This window comes from Otolemur garnettii, unplaced genomic scaffold (assembly GCF_000181295.1).
Source record: "Otolemur garnettii isolate 467f Iridium unplaced genomic scaffold, OtoGar3 scaffold00002, whole genome shotgun sequence".
Taxonomy (NCBI): Eukaryota; Metazoa; Chordata; class Mammalia; order Primates; family Galagidae; genus Otolemur; species Otolemur garnettii.
The window spans coordinates 13,297,055-13,315,943 of NW_003852397.1; the positions used below are offsets into that span (position 1 = coordinate 13,297,055).

General features: G+C 41.1%; 1 protein-coding gene and 1 pseudogene across 1 annotated transcript in view; one reads left to right on the top strand and one right to left on the bottom strand.

Annotated features, from left to right (window-relative positions):
• ROS1 (ROS proto-oncogene 1, receptor tyrosine kinase) overlaps positions 1-17,798 on the bottom strand; it is a 112,666-nt gene extending 94,868 nt beyond the window's left edge. Inside the window, 6 exon segments of the mRNA XM_003781621.2 lie at positions 1,143-1,281; positions 2,306-2,454; positions 4,449-4,509; positions 11,389-11,448; positions 13,452-13,496; positions 17,676-17,798. Coding sequence (XP_003781669.1) covers positions 1,143-1,281; positions 2,306-2,454; positions 4,449-4,509; positions 11,389-11,448; positions 13,452-13,496; positions 17,676-17,798 — 577 coding nt within the window.
• On the top strand, positions 1,028-1,147 carry LOC111725864 (annotated as a pseudogene).
• Positions 17,799-18,889: the final 1,091 nt, after the last annotated feature.

An 18,889-nucleotide genomic window follows, 5' to 3' on the forward strand; every position in this document is an offset into this window, starting at 1 on the left:
GAGAGCACTCATCAGGGAAAGGGGGAAATGCCCCCACAAACCTCTGCTGCTCAGCCCTGCCTACCAAGACCCACTTCAATCCGAGGCTCTCTGCACACAGCCTCACCTCCAGGACTGAGGGGTAGGGAATCTGTCCAGCCTGGAGAAAGTCTTCCTGTGTTGCCTCCGCTAACCCCAAGGGCCTGGGCACCAGACCACTCTCCCTGAGCAGCTAGGTTACAGCTATACTCTGATAGGGCTACGGTCCCAGTAACAATGGAAAATGGTGAAGCTGAAACCTAGCAGAAAAGCTTTTTGTTGCTTTCCAGAGATAATGTCCCATTCAGTGGCCCTCATTCTTTAAATACTTGCCTCACTTGTCTTTGAGACACCTCAAGTTTCTGCATTTCCTCCTACTCAGTGTCCTTTGCTGTCTCTCTTTCTCTTCCTGGTCACCAAGTACTGGGAAACACTTGGGCTGACACCTTGACCCACTCTTCTGTCCAACCTCATTTGCTCTTTGCCGGTGACCTCCAGACCTGTGCTGGGAATTGCATCTGTATGTTGAGGACTCCCAGATTTGGGTTTTGGATGTCTCTCACCCTCCTGAGCTCCAGATCCAGGAACTCTGCCTGGAACTCTATATCTCAGATATCTGCTGGGCCAACTCCCTGGCCTCCTTCAAGTCCTTGCTCAAACGTCTTCCATACCAGTTCCCTGAGGCTTATTCTGACAACCTTATTTAAAACTGCAGCTGGCCTCTCCTTCCCTGCCCACTCCCCATTTTCAGTCCCCTAAAGGACAAACCCTGCTCAAATGTTCCTCTTACCATATCACACAGCACCGTCCTAATTAGCACGTGCTGTCCCTATCCTCGTGTTTACCATGTAGAGTACTGCTCCTCACCAGACGCGAACTCCCTTGTCCTTTGATCACAAAGTTTCTGTGAGCACCTGGAACACTACTTGGCACATAATTAAGTACTCAGTTGTTGAATGGACTAATTAATGAAGGAATCGATTTATTGTATTCTTTAAAAAAATGAACTATCACTTCTCAGCCTTTCAGCTAAGATCAAGTGTAGTATCTGTTCTTATCAGTTTAATGAAAATGAACTAAAGCAAAGCTTTGGAAGCATGCCCTTCTTTCATGTGTGCACATACCTCCATACGGATGAGTCCTGTAACTGGAACTTGGTGGAGAATAAAGCTGCAACTGGGCCGTGAAGATCCAGACCACTCGGAAAATGTACTCAGTGAAGGGGTGCAGGGGCTCTGCCACGTACGAGGGCTTGGACACGGTCTAGATCAATGAGGGCCCAACACTCAGCACTGGTAAAATCACCACCACATACTGTGACTTAAGAGTACAGATTAATCTGTAGAAGATGGATGGCCTTTTGGACACTGGGCCTCCCAGGGCTTGCCAGACCCAATGAATAGAAGCCTGGCACTTAGAGCTGTGCCATATGGATACCAGCCCACATAATTCACTAGAAATTCTCTCCCTTTTCAAAAAAGCAAAATTATAGATACAATTATTTGGCATTTACCGGAAAGATCTATTTAGTTTTTTCCATGTTCCTATACTTAGTGTCTGGGGACTATTTTTCCTGAATTTTGTCATGCTTTCTTAAGAGGTACAGTCTTAGGTGACCACCCAAGACAGCACTTCTAAACTAGACCAACCCCTGTGAGAATCTTCCTCCTGCTCTCCATCCTAGCTGGAATCATTTTAGTTGGGATAGCAGATAATGACCAGCAAGGTGAGTGGTTGTGTGGAGCTGGGCTGAATGTGCTGAAGGAATACTACATATGAATACATATGTCCAGTATTGTTTTCCTTATAAAACAAAGGGTCTTACAAAGCATGTTACAGAGTAGCAGAGATTAAAGTCTATCTAATCCAACCAGTCATCTTATACTTGCCTCTTTTCTATAACCATTTATTTTGGTTTGAGGTATTTTTGAGGCAGGGTCTCACTCTTTCACCTGAGCTAGCATTCCATGATATCATAGCTCATTGCAACCTCAACCTCCTGGGCTCAAGCAATCCTCCTGCCTTAGCCTCCCAAGAAGCTGAAACTACAGGCACGTACCACCATGGATGGCTAATTTTTCTATTGTTTCGTAAAGATGGTCTTGCTCTTGCTGAGGCTGGTCTCTAACTCCTGGCCTCAAGTAATCCTCAGCCTCCCAAAGTCCCAGGATTATGGGTGTGAGCTCTAGAATGCCTTTATGCCTATAATTATATGAAGTAACTTGGCACTTTTAAAAACTCAAGGGGAAAAATGTCTGTGTTTAGGCACAAACGCAGCCTTTCCTACCTTGGTGTAAGTCCAGCTTCCTGGAAGTTGTGCATACTTCCACTGAATGATGTATTTTACTCCAGAGATGTTGGCAGATTTCCATCGTAATGTCACATTATGGCTTCCGATAGACGAAGCAAAGGGTGCAGTGGGGAGATCTGCATTTTCTGGAGAGAAAACAAGCTTTCACTCACCATGCACTCTTGCCCACCAAAGCAGTGTGCCTGTTTAGACTCTCAGCATTCTCTAGCTACAATTCCATGTTGCCACAGTAACTCACCTGAAAGATCAATGATGCACATGTGCAATTGACTTATTTTTTAAAATCAGTCTGGAAGCTTCCCTCTGCCCAAGACTTCACTGCTATCTCTGAACAGAGTCTTTTCCTTTCTACAGGCAGATGGCATAGAGGGTTCTGGGCTTTCCAGTTTTCACTTACAATACATGTGAGGGGGCAGGTGCCCAGAGTGTGTCTGCAGCACGACAGATCCATGCATTGCCCGAGGACGCATACTCCAAGATACTGAAAGTTTACACAACAATTCTGCTATGACTGCCAATCTTATCATCAATCTTTTTATATATATACACACAGAGACAGAGAGAGAGAGAAAAAGCAATTGTCTTTACTCCAAAAGGCTCTGTTCAGCTCTTTTGCATTGTAAAACATTTCTTGACTTGTAAACATTAGAGGCATTGCCATTGATGGCACACGTTGACTGAATGCCACATGTCGGGATGAAATTATTATACTATACTTTTTCTGTTTTCCAAAATCATGATGAATGTAATGCTTCAGCTTTCTGTTACAGTAGGGAAAAAACACCACTTTGGTTTAAAAATCATAGCACATTGGGTAGGGAGCTTAAAATAGTCAAATATAAATTCCCAGGACTTCACCTCATTCTGGTTAAAAGAAAAAATGGACACAGTTCTCATCATTACAGATATCAGATATGGGCTAACTAAAGCTCATACTCTGTGATCCAGGAAAGTTAAAGCAGTTGAAATCCGAGGATCTAGCCCGCAGAGAGGCCCAGCAGCATCTTTCTCTGCTGATTCTTCTATTACAGTTCGCTTGGGGCCATTACACTCCATATCATGGAGAGAAATGTAAGCAGCCCTACCTACTATTCACACTGAGAGCCTCCAACCGGCAGATCCAGCCACGTCCAACAGATGTGGCCTATCCCTGTGTTTCTCTGGAGCATTTAAAACGCTTCCTATCCCCAGTGAGTTGCTGTGAGGCCCTGAGGCTCATTGGTGGAGTTTGGAAACCACAAAATATAAATTGTATTCATAGCTAACCCCCTCAACGCAGAAGGAAAAAAAAGTAGTATCACTACCTCTCTATGGAAATGTCAAGGAGCGGCTTTTGCAGGACACTAAAGGGCAGAAGCAAGTAGAGACCACAAGCTGAGCTCCTCCCTCCACTTGGCGTCAGCCAGAGACCGAGGAGCAAGGCATGGAAAGGAGGCCTGCAGTGAGGGAGAGGCAAGCATCTCCCAGTCTGAACGATTAATATTTCCTGGTGGGAGCAGACCCTCAGGAGTCCTGGGAAAGACATTTGCACACACTGAGCTCACTTGTCTGAGCAGGGCCCCTTCTGAACCCCCTGGAGGTCTAACTCAACAGGGCCGAGCCACTCAGACCGCCCAGCCCGCTCCCAGGCAGGCGCAGAGAGTTGATCCACACCTACGGGCTCAAATCTACACAGGGAAGCACAGCTTCTGTACACTTCACACATTTGTGGAGCCTTGGAGGTGGAGGGGCACGCGCGTACTACTGAATAACTGTTAGCTTTATATTGAAATTCACATTGAACAAAATACTTCAGTTCATTGAAACAGCGGCGCTCCTGACTTGGAGTCTGCCAGGGAAGTACGTTTGTCTTTCAAGATAGAAGCGATTGCAGCTACTGAACCGGAGAACAATCCTGTCCTAAACCTCAGCCATGTCCCATGTTTTCTCTGTTTTGCTCTGAAAGAAGAGTCTTGCTTAGTCTTTTTCAGAATTACCTCCACGTTTGAAAAATTATTGAATTTCCTCTTTAAATACTTTTTAAAAATCTTACTGCGATGCGAAGTCTAGCTACTTTAAGAGGTGTTCGTCATCCCTAGAGAAGCGTGACTGTTTAGTAACCCCGCACGCGCCTCCTTACCCAGGACAACTTCTTCATAAGCACCTTCAGCGCTGCTGCAGCCGACCTCACACGACTCTCTCTGGGGAAGACAGGTCACAGGCCAGTCAGGGCAGGCTGGCTTCTGGTTTTCCTTGTAAGTTTCAACTAAATTTCGAAACCTAAATGCCTGATGTATAAAAATATCTTTATATCAACTATTCAAACGGCAACACTTAGTGTTCCTACTTGCTAGTAGGCCAGTACTTCCCAAACTATTTTTTAACCATGCTCCATAGCTAAAAGTAATTTCACCAAGCAACTTGAGTACACACATACGTATTGAAAAAAGATTTAATACTTTCTTCCACTATACACACCATTTGAGCAGTTTCATTGAGATTTATTCACATGCCATAAAACTCACCCGTTTAAAGAAAAATATTCATTACAAAATATTCATGATGATATTAGACAACATAATTAACAAAAGATCCTGTATGTGTTGGCCACCTCTTTGTAAAATTTGGTAATGAATATTAGTAAAGAAAGATACATTTACCTACAATTTCCCACTTTATATATGGTGACTTTTTAGGGGCACACCTGCGATGTGTTCTTTTGTGTTTAATTTTATTCCATTCCATTGTTTCATTTTGTTTACTGTGACACTTGATTCACTAAATTGATTTTATGATCCTCTGGTCACAGTGCACAGTTTAAAAACAAACATTGAACTCAACAGTGCAACTGTATGTTTGCATCTCAAAGTTCTGATGAGCTAAAACTGAACACTCTAACCTAAAATTTTGGTATATCCACGCCTTCCTTAGAATATTAAAAGTTGGCTCAGCGCCTGTGGCTGAAGCGGCTAAGGCACCAGCCACATACACCTAATGTGGCAGGTTCGAATCCAGCCTGGACCCGCCAAACAACAATAATGGCTGCAACAACAACAACAAAAAAAAATAGCCGGGCGTTGTGGCGGGCGCCTGTGGTCCCAGCTACTTGGGAGGCGGAGGCAGGAGACTCGCTTGAGCCCAGGAGTTGGAGGTTGCTGTGAGCAGTGAAGCCATAGCACTCTACCCAGGGGGACAGCTTGAGGCTCTGTCTCCAAAAAAAAGAATATTAAAAGTTGACTACAAATTTTTATAGTTGCTGAATACTTTAATGGATAACTTAATACTAGTATTGAATTTTAAGATATGAAAACGTAATGATGATTAACTTTTTATCTCATTAATGGAAAACAGAGTACACTGTTTAATGACTGAAACACAAATTCCCTGCAACTCTTACCAGGTGCATTAACTTTAGCTACCAAACATACACACACCTGGAGAAAATGCAGGATCACAACATGATCGTGATCAATCTCCCTGTTCTCTTTCAATTTATAATTGTAATACCTAAGATAACATGCTATTGTTTCTCATGATAATAGTGGAAACCACAGCATAATACATGTGCCCTAAAAACGGGGGCTGTAACTTGCAAAAACTAACTGTCCAATGTTTGATCTGGGCACTAAAAGGAAGTGGCACCTGATAAGCCCAGGTTTGCTTAGTTAAGGATTAATTTGAATACCTCAGTTTGGGCTCAGGATTATTTAACTTAAAGATTTAGTATACTTTTCCCATCCTCTTTGCGAGTTTTACAGAGAATAAACAAAGTGACAGCAAAAGTATTGTATGAATTTATTTTCAAGAAAGAACTGAGGAAGAAAAAAAGGAGATGTGTTTGAAAATGTAGATTATTTAGAAATATAGTTAGTCGTGGTAATCAGGGGAAGTTGTGGCCCTATTTTTTCTGGAATTTTTTTCAGGGGAAAAATATAATAAAATCCCCCATCTCTCTGGGAGTTAAAATGCTATCTCAAGTAGAGACAAAGCTATCAGCTAGTTTTTCATTTTCTCTATCTCTCCCTTTTTACCACTCATGATGCTGGCTCAACATTGGACTTCCAGTGAGGTTATCCAATGTTTCTCAATCTCCAGTTGCCTAGGAATAATTCAGAGGTGGTTGGATATAAGGAATTCATAGAATCTGAGCCCCAAACCCTTAGATGGGACATTCTTACAGCATATTACAGGTTACTGAGCTGCAGTTCTCACTGTGCAGGCCAAGTCTTTCCAGGGCTACCTCCACCTGCTGTCTCCATTCGCACCCATGCTTCCATCTGTCCCATAGCAAGCAGATCATCTTTACTGTCCCTAGGTTGTCCAGACTGGCATGTGTGCTGCCAGTGGCTTTTTTAACTTCTGTAACACAAGGAAGATACACCCGCTATCCTCCATATGAATTGTAGCACTGTTCCTAAAAAAATCATTCATTCATTCTAGAATATTTGAACATTTGGCTTTTTGTGTTCCAAGCACTATTTTAGGCCTTAAGAATATGACAGTAAGCAAGAAAGGTAAGTTCCCTGACTCCATCGAATTCACATTCTCTTAGAAGGAGATAGTTGATGATCGAGTGACAGATTTGTTTTTGAAGTTCTGATAATGAAAATTGTTAGGAAAAAAATAAACCAAATGAAAAGAACAGAGTGTGATTAGGAAGAAGGAGGCTCTCTGTATTAGCGTGATGAGGAAGAACTGTGCAGAGGTGACCCTAAAGCCAAAACCTGAGTCATGAGCAGGAGCTGGGCTTGAAAAGATCTGGACAAGAGCAGAAGCAATGGCAGGACAAAAGCCTTGAAGCAAGTGAGCACCTCCTATGTCAGGGAAGAGGACCAGGCCAGTCCGTCCAGCACAGAAACCAAGGGGATGGTGTGAGTGAGGTCAGACAGGGACACAGCGGACCTGGCATTCGTATGCAGTTTGTCATTTTTTTCCCAAACAGCAGCAAGTCATGAAAAGGTTTTGAGAAACAGTACGATCTACCCTTGATCTTAGCCAGAAACCCAAAATACAATGATAACTTGTGGTTTAAATTATCAAACATAAACCACTTCACTTGCTATCATCATTTTCCAAGTTATATTTTGCCAAGCTATCCATTTCAAGACTATTTCCCCTAAGGAATATGAATTGCAAAAATTCCAAGTTTCCCAGGTTGAAACATTAATGATTAAAGAGTTTGATTTCCTAAAGGTGTGGACAACTGAATCTCTGTATCTTTCTGCCTTGCTTGTGTTCCTGTTCAGTTCTTCTTTATTTAAAGTATGATATTTTAAAGTGTAAACTAGCAAAGTGTAAAGCGAATCAAATAACTATGTAAGTTATAACACCGAGAGAAAAGATTAACATTATATAAGAACAAGCAACTGGACAACATAATGATTAACAAGGAGCTAGTACATTCCAAATCTGAGCCCCAGATGCTTCCGTGCTCGAGAGACTTTCTCTCCCCTTGATTTTCTGATACTGCCACCATCCTCCCAGGGACTGGTTTTTTTGCAGGGGCAGGGTAATTTTGCTTTAATCACATAAAAAGTTTCCCAGGATGTTTTCTAAATCTGAAGCAGGAGACAACTTTAATTTTACATTTACATACAGGGTGAGTTTTCCCTATTTTCTCTTTTATTAGCCAATTCCTACCTCTACCCATTGCCAAGGAAAATCATGTTTTTCTGCAATGTGAAAATTGCACCCGAAAATCAAATTTCAGGTATGAAATAACCAACCACTGACTATTAAGAAAATATTCTAATAAAATATATATTTGTATATGTCTATCTATATATATATATATTTTTTTTTTTTTTTGAGAAAAAGTCTCAAGCTGTCACCCTGGGTGGAATGCCATGGCATCACACCTCACAGCAACCTCCAACTCTTATGCAGTTCTTAAGCAATTCTCTTGCCTCAGCCTTCCTAGTTGCTGGTACTATAGGCGCCCACCATAATGCTCAGCTATTTGTTATTGTTGTTGTTGTTGTTGCAGTTGTCATTGTTGTTTTAGCTGGCTGGGGCCAGGTTTGAACCTGCCAGCCTCAGTGTATGTGGCCGGTGCCCTATCCACTGAGCTACGGGTGCCACCCCAATAAAATTTTTTTCGATTATATTTTTATTCTCTACTAAAAGGGAAGTTTTAAAATAAAACTTTTGATAAAATTGATTGTCCTTCCCTAAGCATGAAAAGTTAGTTCTGCTGACTGGTTTCCAGGGTGTTTAAATAGAATGCAACATAGGTTTTAAATTAAGAAATAATGTAGATTCTTCATGTCACATATTATCAAATCTGAGAGGAGGAAATCTACAACGGGTAAGCTTAATTAAGTAGGAAAAAAGCCATATGTCCAGGTCTTTCTAAAAGAAGCAGAAAATTGAGTGCAGTAGAGGCAGGCTGAGAGGACATGGAGAGACCTGGGCAGGACACTAGAGCCAGCATGAGAAGTCACTTAAGATCAAAGAGTAGGGGAGGAAAGCTGTGTTTCAAAATGTTAACAAAGGATGTTGTTGAATAAAAGGAAAATTGCAATCAAAGAGATTTCTTCTAATGTACTATATATAAAACAATAGGGCACCATACATTGTGGGGAAGAAAATGAAATCAACACAGATATCCCTGCATATGCCCCTTCCTTTCCCGCCCTCCCAAAACCCTACACCCACCCCCACACTCCACAAGAATTAAAACCTTCCAGACCAGATTAGAGCAACACATCCATAGATTTGTGAGCATGTGTGTATACACACATTTATATTTTATATACACTATGTATATACCCATAGATACATAAAACAGTAAATATTTGCACCAAAGTGGAATTATACAGTCATTTTTATACATAGAGTAATAACACTCCCAGGAAGAATGCCTCTGAGCACTGACAATACCTTAGTTTTCCTTGTTCTTATTTTAATAGTTTTTTAAAGCTAAGAGACAAAGATACATGGTTGGAGACACCTCTTGTGATTGCCAACTCACCTCACAAACGGTGGCATAGGTATCGTTCTGCATAGAAAAAAATAGTAAAATAAAATGATATAATATCTTGAAGGTTATAAGTAAATTTAGTGATACTTAAATATACATTTCTTCCAAATTAATCTCTTACCCTACCATTGATAAACAACCAACAAAAAGCAAACAACAGCAAGAGAGCTGAGGCTTCTGTTCAGCTGGCCCACTGTATAAACAGCTCTAGAAATTAGGTTATTTGCATCATTGGGGGAAAAAAGGTAAAGCATGAGGTCTACTAGAAAATCTCAGTCAACTGAGAGGTAATCTGTGACAGACCAGGTTAGAGAGAGGAGTGTTTGCAGATACCCAAGGGAGACAGCCTGGAAATGAAAGCCACTATCAGCTCTGGCTAGCAAAAGCCAACAGACTGCTCTGCCCAAACTGGCCCCTCCACAGTCCTGGAAGCAAATGGTGCTTGATTGTTGCCTGGAAACAAATGATGCTTCCCATTCATGGGCAGCATCTACGTGCCCCATGCTACATTCAGTGGAAAAGATACCCTCTGAAAAAGCCAGAGAGGGCCTGCTCTGGGAGAACTTACGTGTTGGGGTAAATTATATTAAATACACAATTAGACAAATAGTTGTTTAAGTTGCAATTTGTAGAAAAGACCTAATAGCTACTAATTCTAGATAATGTTTGCTCCACATTTTCATAAGTTCCATTCTGTGAGACATGCAGTCACAAAGGTGAGAGGGGCACAGTTAACTCCTATAACGGAGGTCTGCAAGGACATACTATATACATAAGAAAAGCTATGAGAAAACTTGTGCAACCACATATAAGAAAAGATCAATGTCCTTATTTAAATCTCCATGCAATAATTTGACTCACTAATAGAAATAACATTAGGATTTCCCCACATTACCAAATGATTTAACCTCTGACCTGAACAATGTGAACAAAAGAACCCATTTTTTTTTCTTTTGGTTGGGGCTGGGTTTGAACCCACCACCTCCAGTATATGGGGCCAACGCCCTACTTCTTGAGCCACAGGCGCCACCCCAAAGGAGAGCCCATTTTTAAAGGATAAAAGTCTTTTTTTTTTTTTTTTGAGACAGAGCCTCAAGCTGTCCCCCTGGGTAGAGTGCTGTGGCATCACAGCTCACAGCAACCTCCAACTCCTGGACTCAAGCGAGTCTCCTGCCTCAGCCTCCCAAGTAGCTGGAACCACAGGCACCTGCCACAACGCCCGGCTATTTTTTTTTTTTTTTTTGGTTGCAACCATCATTGTTGTTTGGTGGGCCGGGGCTGGATTCGAACCCGCCACCTTAGGTGTAGGTGGCTGGTGCCTTAGCCGCTTGAGCCACAGGCGCCGAGCCAAGGAGAAAATTCTTATCCATGAGATCAGAGTAGTTACATTGTATCAGATACTATCTTTAAGAGGGAGATTCTATTATTATCCTAATTTAATAATGAGAAAAGCAAAGTGCCAAGAGGTTGATTACCTTAAGCAAATCACACACTAAGTGGCAAAGCCAGACTAAATTAAAATGGAAAATAAAGTATCTGGGGATGTATTTCTTACATAAAGAGGACTAAACCAGATATTTGTGACCTCTGAACTGCATTGCTACAACTTTCCCTGTAAAGAAACTTAGAACATAACTTAGGGTCCTGCTATCCAAAATGTGATCTGGAGACCACCAGCATCAGATCACTTGGGAACTGGTTAGAAGTACAGAATCTCAGACCCCAGTCAAGACATAGTGAATCAGAATATGTTCTTGAACAAGACTGCAGATAACAGGACATTGAAATTTGAGAAGTGCCCAGGAAATTTAACAAATATCCGACATTCCACTAATGGTCTTTATAGTTGTAGAGCAATTGGATATCTCTGGGCATCCCTGGATTCCATGATTTGCATTAACCTTCCTTGACCTCTAGTTGCATGAAGAATGTTAATCTCAATTTCTCTTCCATTTACTACTTATTACTCAGGCTATCTTATTTTCCGGAGTCAAGCAAACTAACTGAAAGCAAGGGGACATGTAAATAAGAATCCTCTGAGCAAAGTTTTCTCTGAAGGAAACACTAGTATCAAAACAGAAACAGAATTAATACTTACACACTTTAGGGCACAATTTTCCTGATCTACAGAGTTCCAGAAATGACATCCTTGGATGCACTGCAAGAGACAATAACAGACAATGTGACTCTTGTCATCTGAAAGTGCAACACAGTTACAAAAAGTACCGTTGTGTTTTAGAAATAGACGTGTACTGAGGAAGCTGAGGCCTCCAAAGCTCGCGGCCTTTGGGATTCTAGGCGGAGATGTCCTATCCGCAGACACAACAGGGTCTGGTGTGGCTCACTGCGGGGCTGCAGGGTTGCTGAATGGAGTTAAGCCCTGGGGGGCTGACTCCAGAGAATCCAGAGAACACCCAACCCTCGGGGAACACATTGCTCACGGGACAGCTGGTATCAACTCTCTCCTGGGTCCACAGGGTGTCCCCACAGGACAAGCAAAACTCACAACTGGGTACTGTCAGAACCTAAATAGGTAGGCAGTCTGGGGAGCTGGCTGCAGGCTTTCACCGCACAGCTGCCCTGAAAAGCTTCTCCAGAGCTGCCCTGACCTGCTGGGGGACAGATTGGACACCTTTCTTCTTTCTTGCCTTCCTTGATTTGTTTGTGCCTGCGACTGTGTTCACTGCCCTTCCACAGGTCACGGCGGCACCTGCAACCTTTTCTCCGTCTTCCCCGTTCCTGCTCAGCCTCCTCTGCGGTCTGATTTTTCCTCTCTCTGCCCCTTTACGTTTGTGTCCTATCCTCAGCTTTTTCTCGTCTCACTCTTCAAGTTCTCCCCGGTGGGTTCATCTTCAGCGTCACCCCCTCCCTGTCGGTGTCCATAACCCGCGAAGCGCGCCTGCCCCCCAGGCTCCTTCCTGAGCTCCAGACGCAGGACCGCGCTGGCTTCTTACACAGCTGCACTGAAGCCTCTACAGGCACCTCAGATTCAGCACGGGAAACATTACGGTCCCCATTTTCCGCCCTCACGCGTGCTCTTTCTCCTGTGTTTCCCATCAACACGCTGCCCTCCTCGGCGTTGCCCACGCTGGACCCGGCGCCTTCTCGAACCGCACGGGCCTGCGCGGCGCTTCGCCTCACATTAGCTCACCGCGTCTGAGCTCCGAGCTCCCGGCCCTTGGTTTGCTGCGGTGCCCTTTCCCGCTGACCGACACAGCCTGGACAAGGACCCCTCTTAGTCCCACATTTGGAATAACCTTTTCTATACAACTCTAGTCACACCCTTCTCTTTTCTAAAACTCTATAAACCTCTCCGTCAACTTGTAGATTGAAACCAAATTCCCAGGCTGGGCACGCAGCGCTCTCAGCCATCTGGCCCCACTGACGACCAACACTCACCCCACAGCAAACGACTCTCACTTTCCTCAACAAGGGAGCACACCTCATGCACCACTGTTTCTCGACACAAAGGGCCCTCCCTCTCTGACTGGTATGGCTTTTCCCCTCTTGTTATTCTAGAAAAAGCTCTTCCTCTTCTAGTTTTAATTTGAAGGCCTGGCAGAAAGGCGAGGAGCTTTTTACGTTTGCACGGTCCCTTCCCCCTCACACACACCATTATTCTGGTTGTCGTGACGCTGCCTGGCCGTGGCATTACCTATGTGTCTGTCTCTCTCATTTGAAGTGTGCATTCCAAAAGGTTGACAGAAAGCCTGTTTATTCATTGTTAACTGTCCAGGGCCCAGCATAGTGCCTTGCTCAAAGGTACTCTTGGAGTCACTAAGCTCTTACTCAATGAGCCATGTGCAGGAAAGTCATAAAACCATAAGGTTTAATTTTGAGAAGAAATGTTAAAGACTGTCTCAGATAACCCACAGTGAAACTTAATCTCAAAAGTAGTAAGTGGTTTATCCAAAGCCACACAGCTACATATCACAGACTTAAATTCATCCTGTGCTGTTTCCCGTTCAACACACCTCATTTTAAAATAAATTCTCTCATTCAGACTTCCCACTATTCTCAATCGACCTGCTTTCAGCAGGGACAAATAAATAAAACTTTACTTAGTAATCATGTGTATCACAATAAAACCTGACCATTGTCCATTTTTTATCAAGACAGACGCTGTAAATTCTTGACAAAATCACAGAAGCGATTACTCACCGGTTCACTCATGTTGTGTGGTGTGCCAATGTCCAGCTGCCTGCCCTGAAATGGAGACAGTGAACACCAGCTGTCAGTATAGAGGGTTCAGTGTATCTACCACAGCTTAAAAGGGGTTGGGGGCGCTTCCTGAAATGATGGTGCCTCCTCAGTGTTTTGTAACTGTACAGTAAGGAGTCAAATGTTTTAAAGTCATTACACAAAACCAGACAAAATGCCAGAGCAAATCATGGATGTAATATCTAAGAATTCTATAGAAACTACAAAGGTGGGACTGAGGGCCTATTCAGAGGTTAAGAATAATAGAGAAATTTTCACACAGAACTAAATAAATCTGTCTCATTTGTCAATTTAGGAAAGCAAAGGACTCCTGGATTGCAGATGAACTGTTTTTAGATTTTTCTTCTTTAAAATTACTCTTTAGGCTCGGTGCCTGTAGCTCAGAGGGTAGTACGCCAACCATGGGCACTGGGGCTGGTGGATTCAAACCCAGCCAGGGACTGCTAAACAACAATAACAAAAAAAAATAGCCCGACATTGTGGTGGGCACCTATAGTCTCAGCTACTGGGAGGCTGAGGCAGAGGCAGGAGAATCGCTTAAGCCCAAGAGTTTCAGGTTGCTGTGAGCTGTGACGCCATGGCATTCTATCGAGGGTGACATAGCGAGACTCTGCCTCAAAAAAAAAAAAAAATTACTCTTTAAAGCAGAGAGAAAATACAAATTCAGAATGTCATATATATTAAAACATATGATTACTCTGTTTATTTTTCATATATTCACAAATTTTAAGTGGAAATGAAATTTTACAAAATCTAAAAACTGCTCATCCTTTCCTTGGTCACTATTTGAGTCCTTTAACAACAGGAGGATTCACAAAAGATGGCAATATTAGGCCTATGATAATCAGGTTAGAACCCAAATAGTGTTACATGCATATGATCGAATGTTCTTAGATCCTATGCTCTACTGATTGACTTAGAATTATGGGCAGAGGAAAACTAAGTGAATATTTTTAGTAACTCTTGTTGATGCTGATGAAAATCCCCCCTTAAAGATTTGCTGAATTTGAGCTGTTGAATTGGAGAGGTGATTAATCCGGCAAGGGACATGACACCTATCCTTGGCTAACCAAGCACTACAAATGTGGTATGTCCCAGCAGATGGTAGGAAGTCTGAAGAGGGGGTGAGTGGTGGTTTAATCTGTGTGGTCTTCTGAATAGTCCATTCTTTTCTGAGTTAAAGCAAAGCCCTCCAGGCTCACCAACCCGCCCCTCCTTCCCATCCATTTTCCTCTTCACTCTATCCCAGCACCTATAACAGTGCCTGGTGGAAAAAGTGTTCAATAAATATTATGAATAAATCCATGAATCCAAGTGGCCTTCCACGTTAAAAGTCCCTTGGAAGCATCATCCAATGCCCTACCGTTGTGGGGATTTGCTTGAAAAGTAATCAGGTTCCAAAGAACACATGTTGCTTTTCTTTTTTCTCATTTGATGTGTGAACAAAGATTCCTCTATACTTCATTCCCCAACCACTTATATTTGTAGGGAAAGGAGAAGGATGCTTATAGGTTTTTGTTTTTAGACAATAAATATTTGGAGTGAGAACTGTATCTTTTAGATTAATTTTGCAACCAAGTCCTTAATCGTACCAGATTTTGTTCAAAATTAAGTTTTAATTCCTGTTTGTATGATTGAATCACAACCGTATAAAATCAAGTGAAGATAATGAGTTCATAATTTAACTTTTTCCTATCTCTTTGAAAATGTACTTCAGCTCATAGTAGCAAAAGAGTTAATTCTGGGAAGTCTTCATGTTCCATTTTAGAGGACAGGACAACAGAGACATGTCTTGAGGACCATTATTGTCATAATGAGTCCTTCTGATGGCTTTTCTCAAGATTAAATTTAACAGGCTGAATAGAATGCCAATCAAGCAGTCTTGGATGGGTAGCCTCAAGAGTCAAGACTATGGGTTTCTGATGAAACAGAGTTTGAATATACATAGATACCCAGGAAAATGTATTGAAATGAATTGAGCACTTCTCAACACTAGTTCCTCAGTTGTTGGGATTTGTTACTCAGAAAAAGGGGGTTGTTGCCAAAGAAGATGGGGAAATTATGACGAAACAAAGCCTCCAATATGCTATTGTGTGCTGTGAATCCACAAAAGGAGGGCATAGCAAAATGCACTTCCACAAATCACTTGACCATGTTTTTTTTTCCTTTTCATAAAGGTTCTCACACTGCTAGTGTTCTGAAGAACACTAAGTATTTGTTTTTTTCTGCAACACATGGCATCTAGAACTCAAAAATATTAAGACAGTTAATATATTCAACTATTACATGCAGATTCCTCAGTTAATGTAAGATACTCATAGCATAGCACTATGATTTATGCATTTTGGCAAGCGATTCTAACATTTTTTTTTACAATGCTCTTTTGTGTCTTTTTCTTTAAAGAAAAGATGTCTCAAACTAAGAACCACCCAATAAAATCAAAGATCTTCACAGCAAATGTTGATGTTAAAAGAAAACACAGAAAATATGATAAATTCAGGGCTTTGCATAACCTTCCCCTGATCCATGGCTACATTCCGTTGGTCATTCACCTCACTTTTGTCCCTCCAGGCCTGTGTGGGAGGCCCGCACAGAGAACATTTATTACATTCAGTGGTCGGATTGGCAGACCGTGTCTCTCCCACAGGCACAACCACATCAGCTGTGCCTTTCTCCGTAGGTGGTGAACGGAAAGCAACCCAACAAAAGAACAAACTGTCCATTCCTATTGCCAAACCCTGAAACCAAGGAGCCCACACAAAAAGAAAAGAATACATAAAACTAGAATAAAGTAACATGGAGACTGCAAAATTGGAAATAACCAAAATCAGTTTCAACAGTAATCTATAAACAATTAATGGTAGAATAATCTAAACATATTAAAGATCAGCATATAGGGGAAACTCACACTGGGTGCACAATTGTGTGTGTGTGTGTGTGTGTGTGTGTGTAAATATAGCTATGAAAAATCAATCAGAAGTTAATAGGGGTAGTACTATAGGTTTATTTCCTTTAGTCTTCTCTGTTTCTTCTTTATATTATAAACATTTTATATAAATACATATTCTCATCATAATCAGAAAATTGTTTTAGGGAAAAAAACATTTAATAGCCACATTCCATTTTTACATTTGTGTTACCACTGTGTTAAAAAAAAAAAAAAAAACAATTTACACCAAAGGTGATGAAGTCTTGGGCAAAGATTTATACAAAATAGCAAACAATTTTAAAGAATGCTACTATTCATAGTGATCATAAGTGGTATTTTACACTATAGTTTAAATTAAACCAAAATTGTATAACTCAAGTTTCTTTCTTAATCTACCACAGAATTCTGTCTCTAAAACGTTAGCATACTAATGAGTGCCATATTTGTTACTTTGATTTTTGTTATTTTAAAATATATGACTATAGTATCACACTTAAGCTACCATGCTGTTTGTTTTGCCGTCAGATAGGAAGAATGTATCTTTTCCTGTCTAGGTAGTATTTGGTTTTTAAAGTTGATTCTTGACTCCTTTAAGCACAACTAAATCACAACTGAAAAGAGATAATATAACATGTAATATGTACATAAAAGGGATAGCATCCAGAAATGGGAAGGGAAGCATCAATTCCCATATCAAAAAATTCAAGAATGAAAAATTACAAACACATGGAAATAAAGAAATTTAGAAATAATTCCTCCTTTTAAAATAAAGTGTTATTTCACAAAAACACATATCTACTTCTTTGGTCATCCAGTCCCGTCCCCCACAGGATAGTAATCCATCCACAATATAAATATTACTGTTAGTCTGGAAGTAGCCAAGTCTCTTTCATGCTCCAAAACAAATATTAATGATTTGTAATAAATGAATTTAAATTGAAATTTTTAAGTGTGCCTAATTGATTTTATTTAAGGCTCCTTTACCCAGTCCCCACGACCTTCCCCAAAATATCTATGACCAGATACCTTAAGGGAATAAAATAACCTTCTCTACCTTCTCTATTTTCTGCAACTATAAGAAATCCTACCTTATTTCAGAAAAAAAAATCTTGATTTGCTGACATTTCTCATGAGAAAGCATCTTATAAAGAGAAAACAATTCTATCAGTTATGACAAGTTAAATTCTAAGTGTTCTAGTTCCCGAAAAGACAAATACTGGACCAGTAAAACTTACCAGGTTAGTTACACACAACTTTAGGCAGCTGTTTAAAACTGTACACTGCCCCAGAGAAATCCATAGGCAGCTAAGAGTCACAAAATTGAAAAGTTTCAGAATAAGCCGGTAAACGTTCTTCATCACTTCCCCAGTGGTGGATATTCAGATGACCAGTCTTCTAATTTTCTCCATTTTGCTATATGAATTCTTTGGCTTCATCACTTCAACTGAAAGAGTGATTAATGGATTTGTTGTTGTTGTTGCTGTTTGGCAATGTCAGATTATCTTTGCCTTTTGAAATAATATTTAGACCTTTTGGTTTTGAATCCTTGAGAGCCTGTAACAGTCACATAACAGCTATTTCATAACTTAGCTTCCTTTTACTCTCATAAAGAAAGTCACCCACTGACTAAAGGTTAGAACACTTTGCACAGAAGGTATACAAAGCAGAAAACACAAATTGCATTTCAGCAAGCGTACGATGCATGCAGTCTGGAACTGGAATGATTCAGTGGATTCCCTACCACTTTTCTTCTTTGAGGTCCATCCAACACAATGAGAAATTGGGTTGTGACCGTCTATGTTTTAGCAAACAGTATCGCTACTATAATAAAGAATTATTGAAAAAATAGAAGCACCTAAATGAAGGGATGCAACAGAGAGGGAAAACAGAATCCTTTGAAACCAAACACGTATTTTAAAATTAAAGAGCAAACGAAGCTGAAATCAATAGACAAATACTCTGAGGGTGGGTTAAAAACAAGAACGTCTGTTAGAGCACTCTTGAGAACTTTATTACATATTAACTAAAATACAACCTTATCTACCACCAGAGACCTAAAATATGTACAAGTGCAGCTACCTGGAGAAGGAAGCATTGTACAGAATTTTAATTAACCAACCATGAAGATAAAGTTAAGCTGAAGCCCAAAATAAGAAATTTGAAATTGGGCAGCACCTGTGGCTCAAAGGAGTAGGTCACCATATACTGGCCCCATATACTGGAGGTGGCAGGTTCAAACCTGGCCCCAGCCAAAAGCTGCAAGAAAAAAAAAAGGAAAGAAAGAAATTTGAACTACAAGGGAAAGAAGTGAGTCATTCTGGTTAGCTACTTTTTAGACTACTGAGAGTTAACTCTTTAAGGCCAAATATTTTTGTGATAGTGGTTTCTTTCTTTCTTTCTTTCTTTTTTTTCTAAAGAGATGGGGTCTCACTATGTTGTCCAGGCTGGA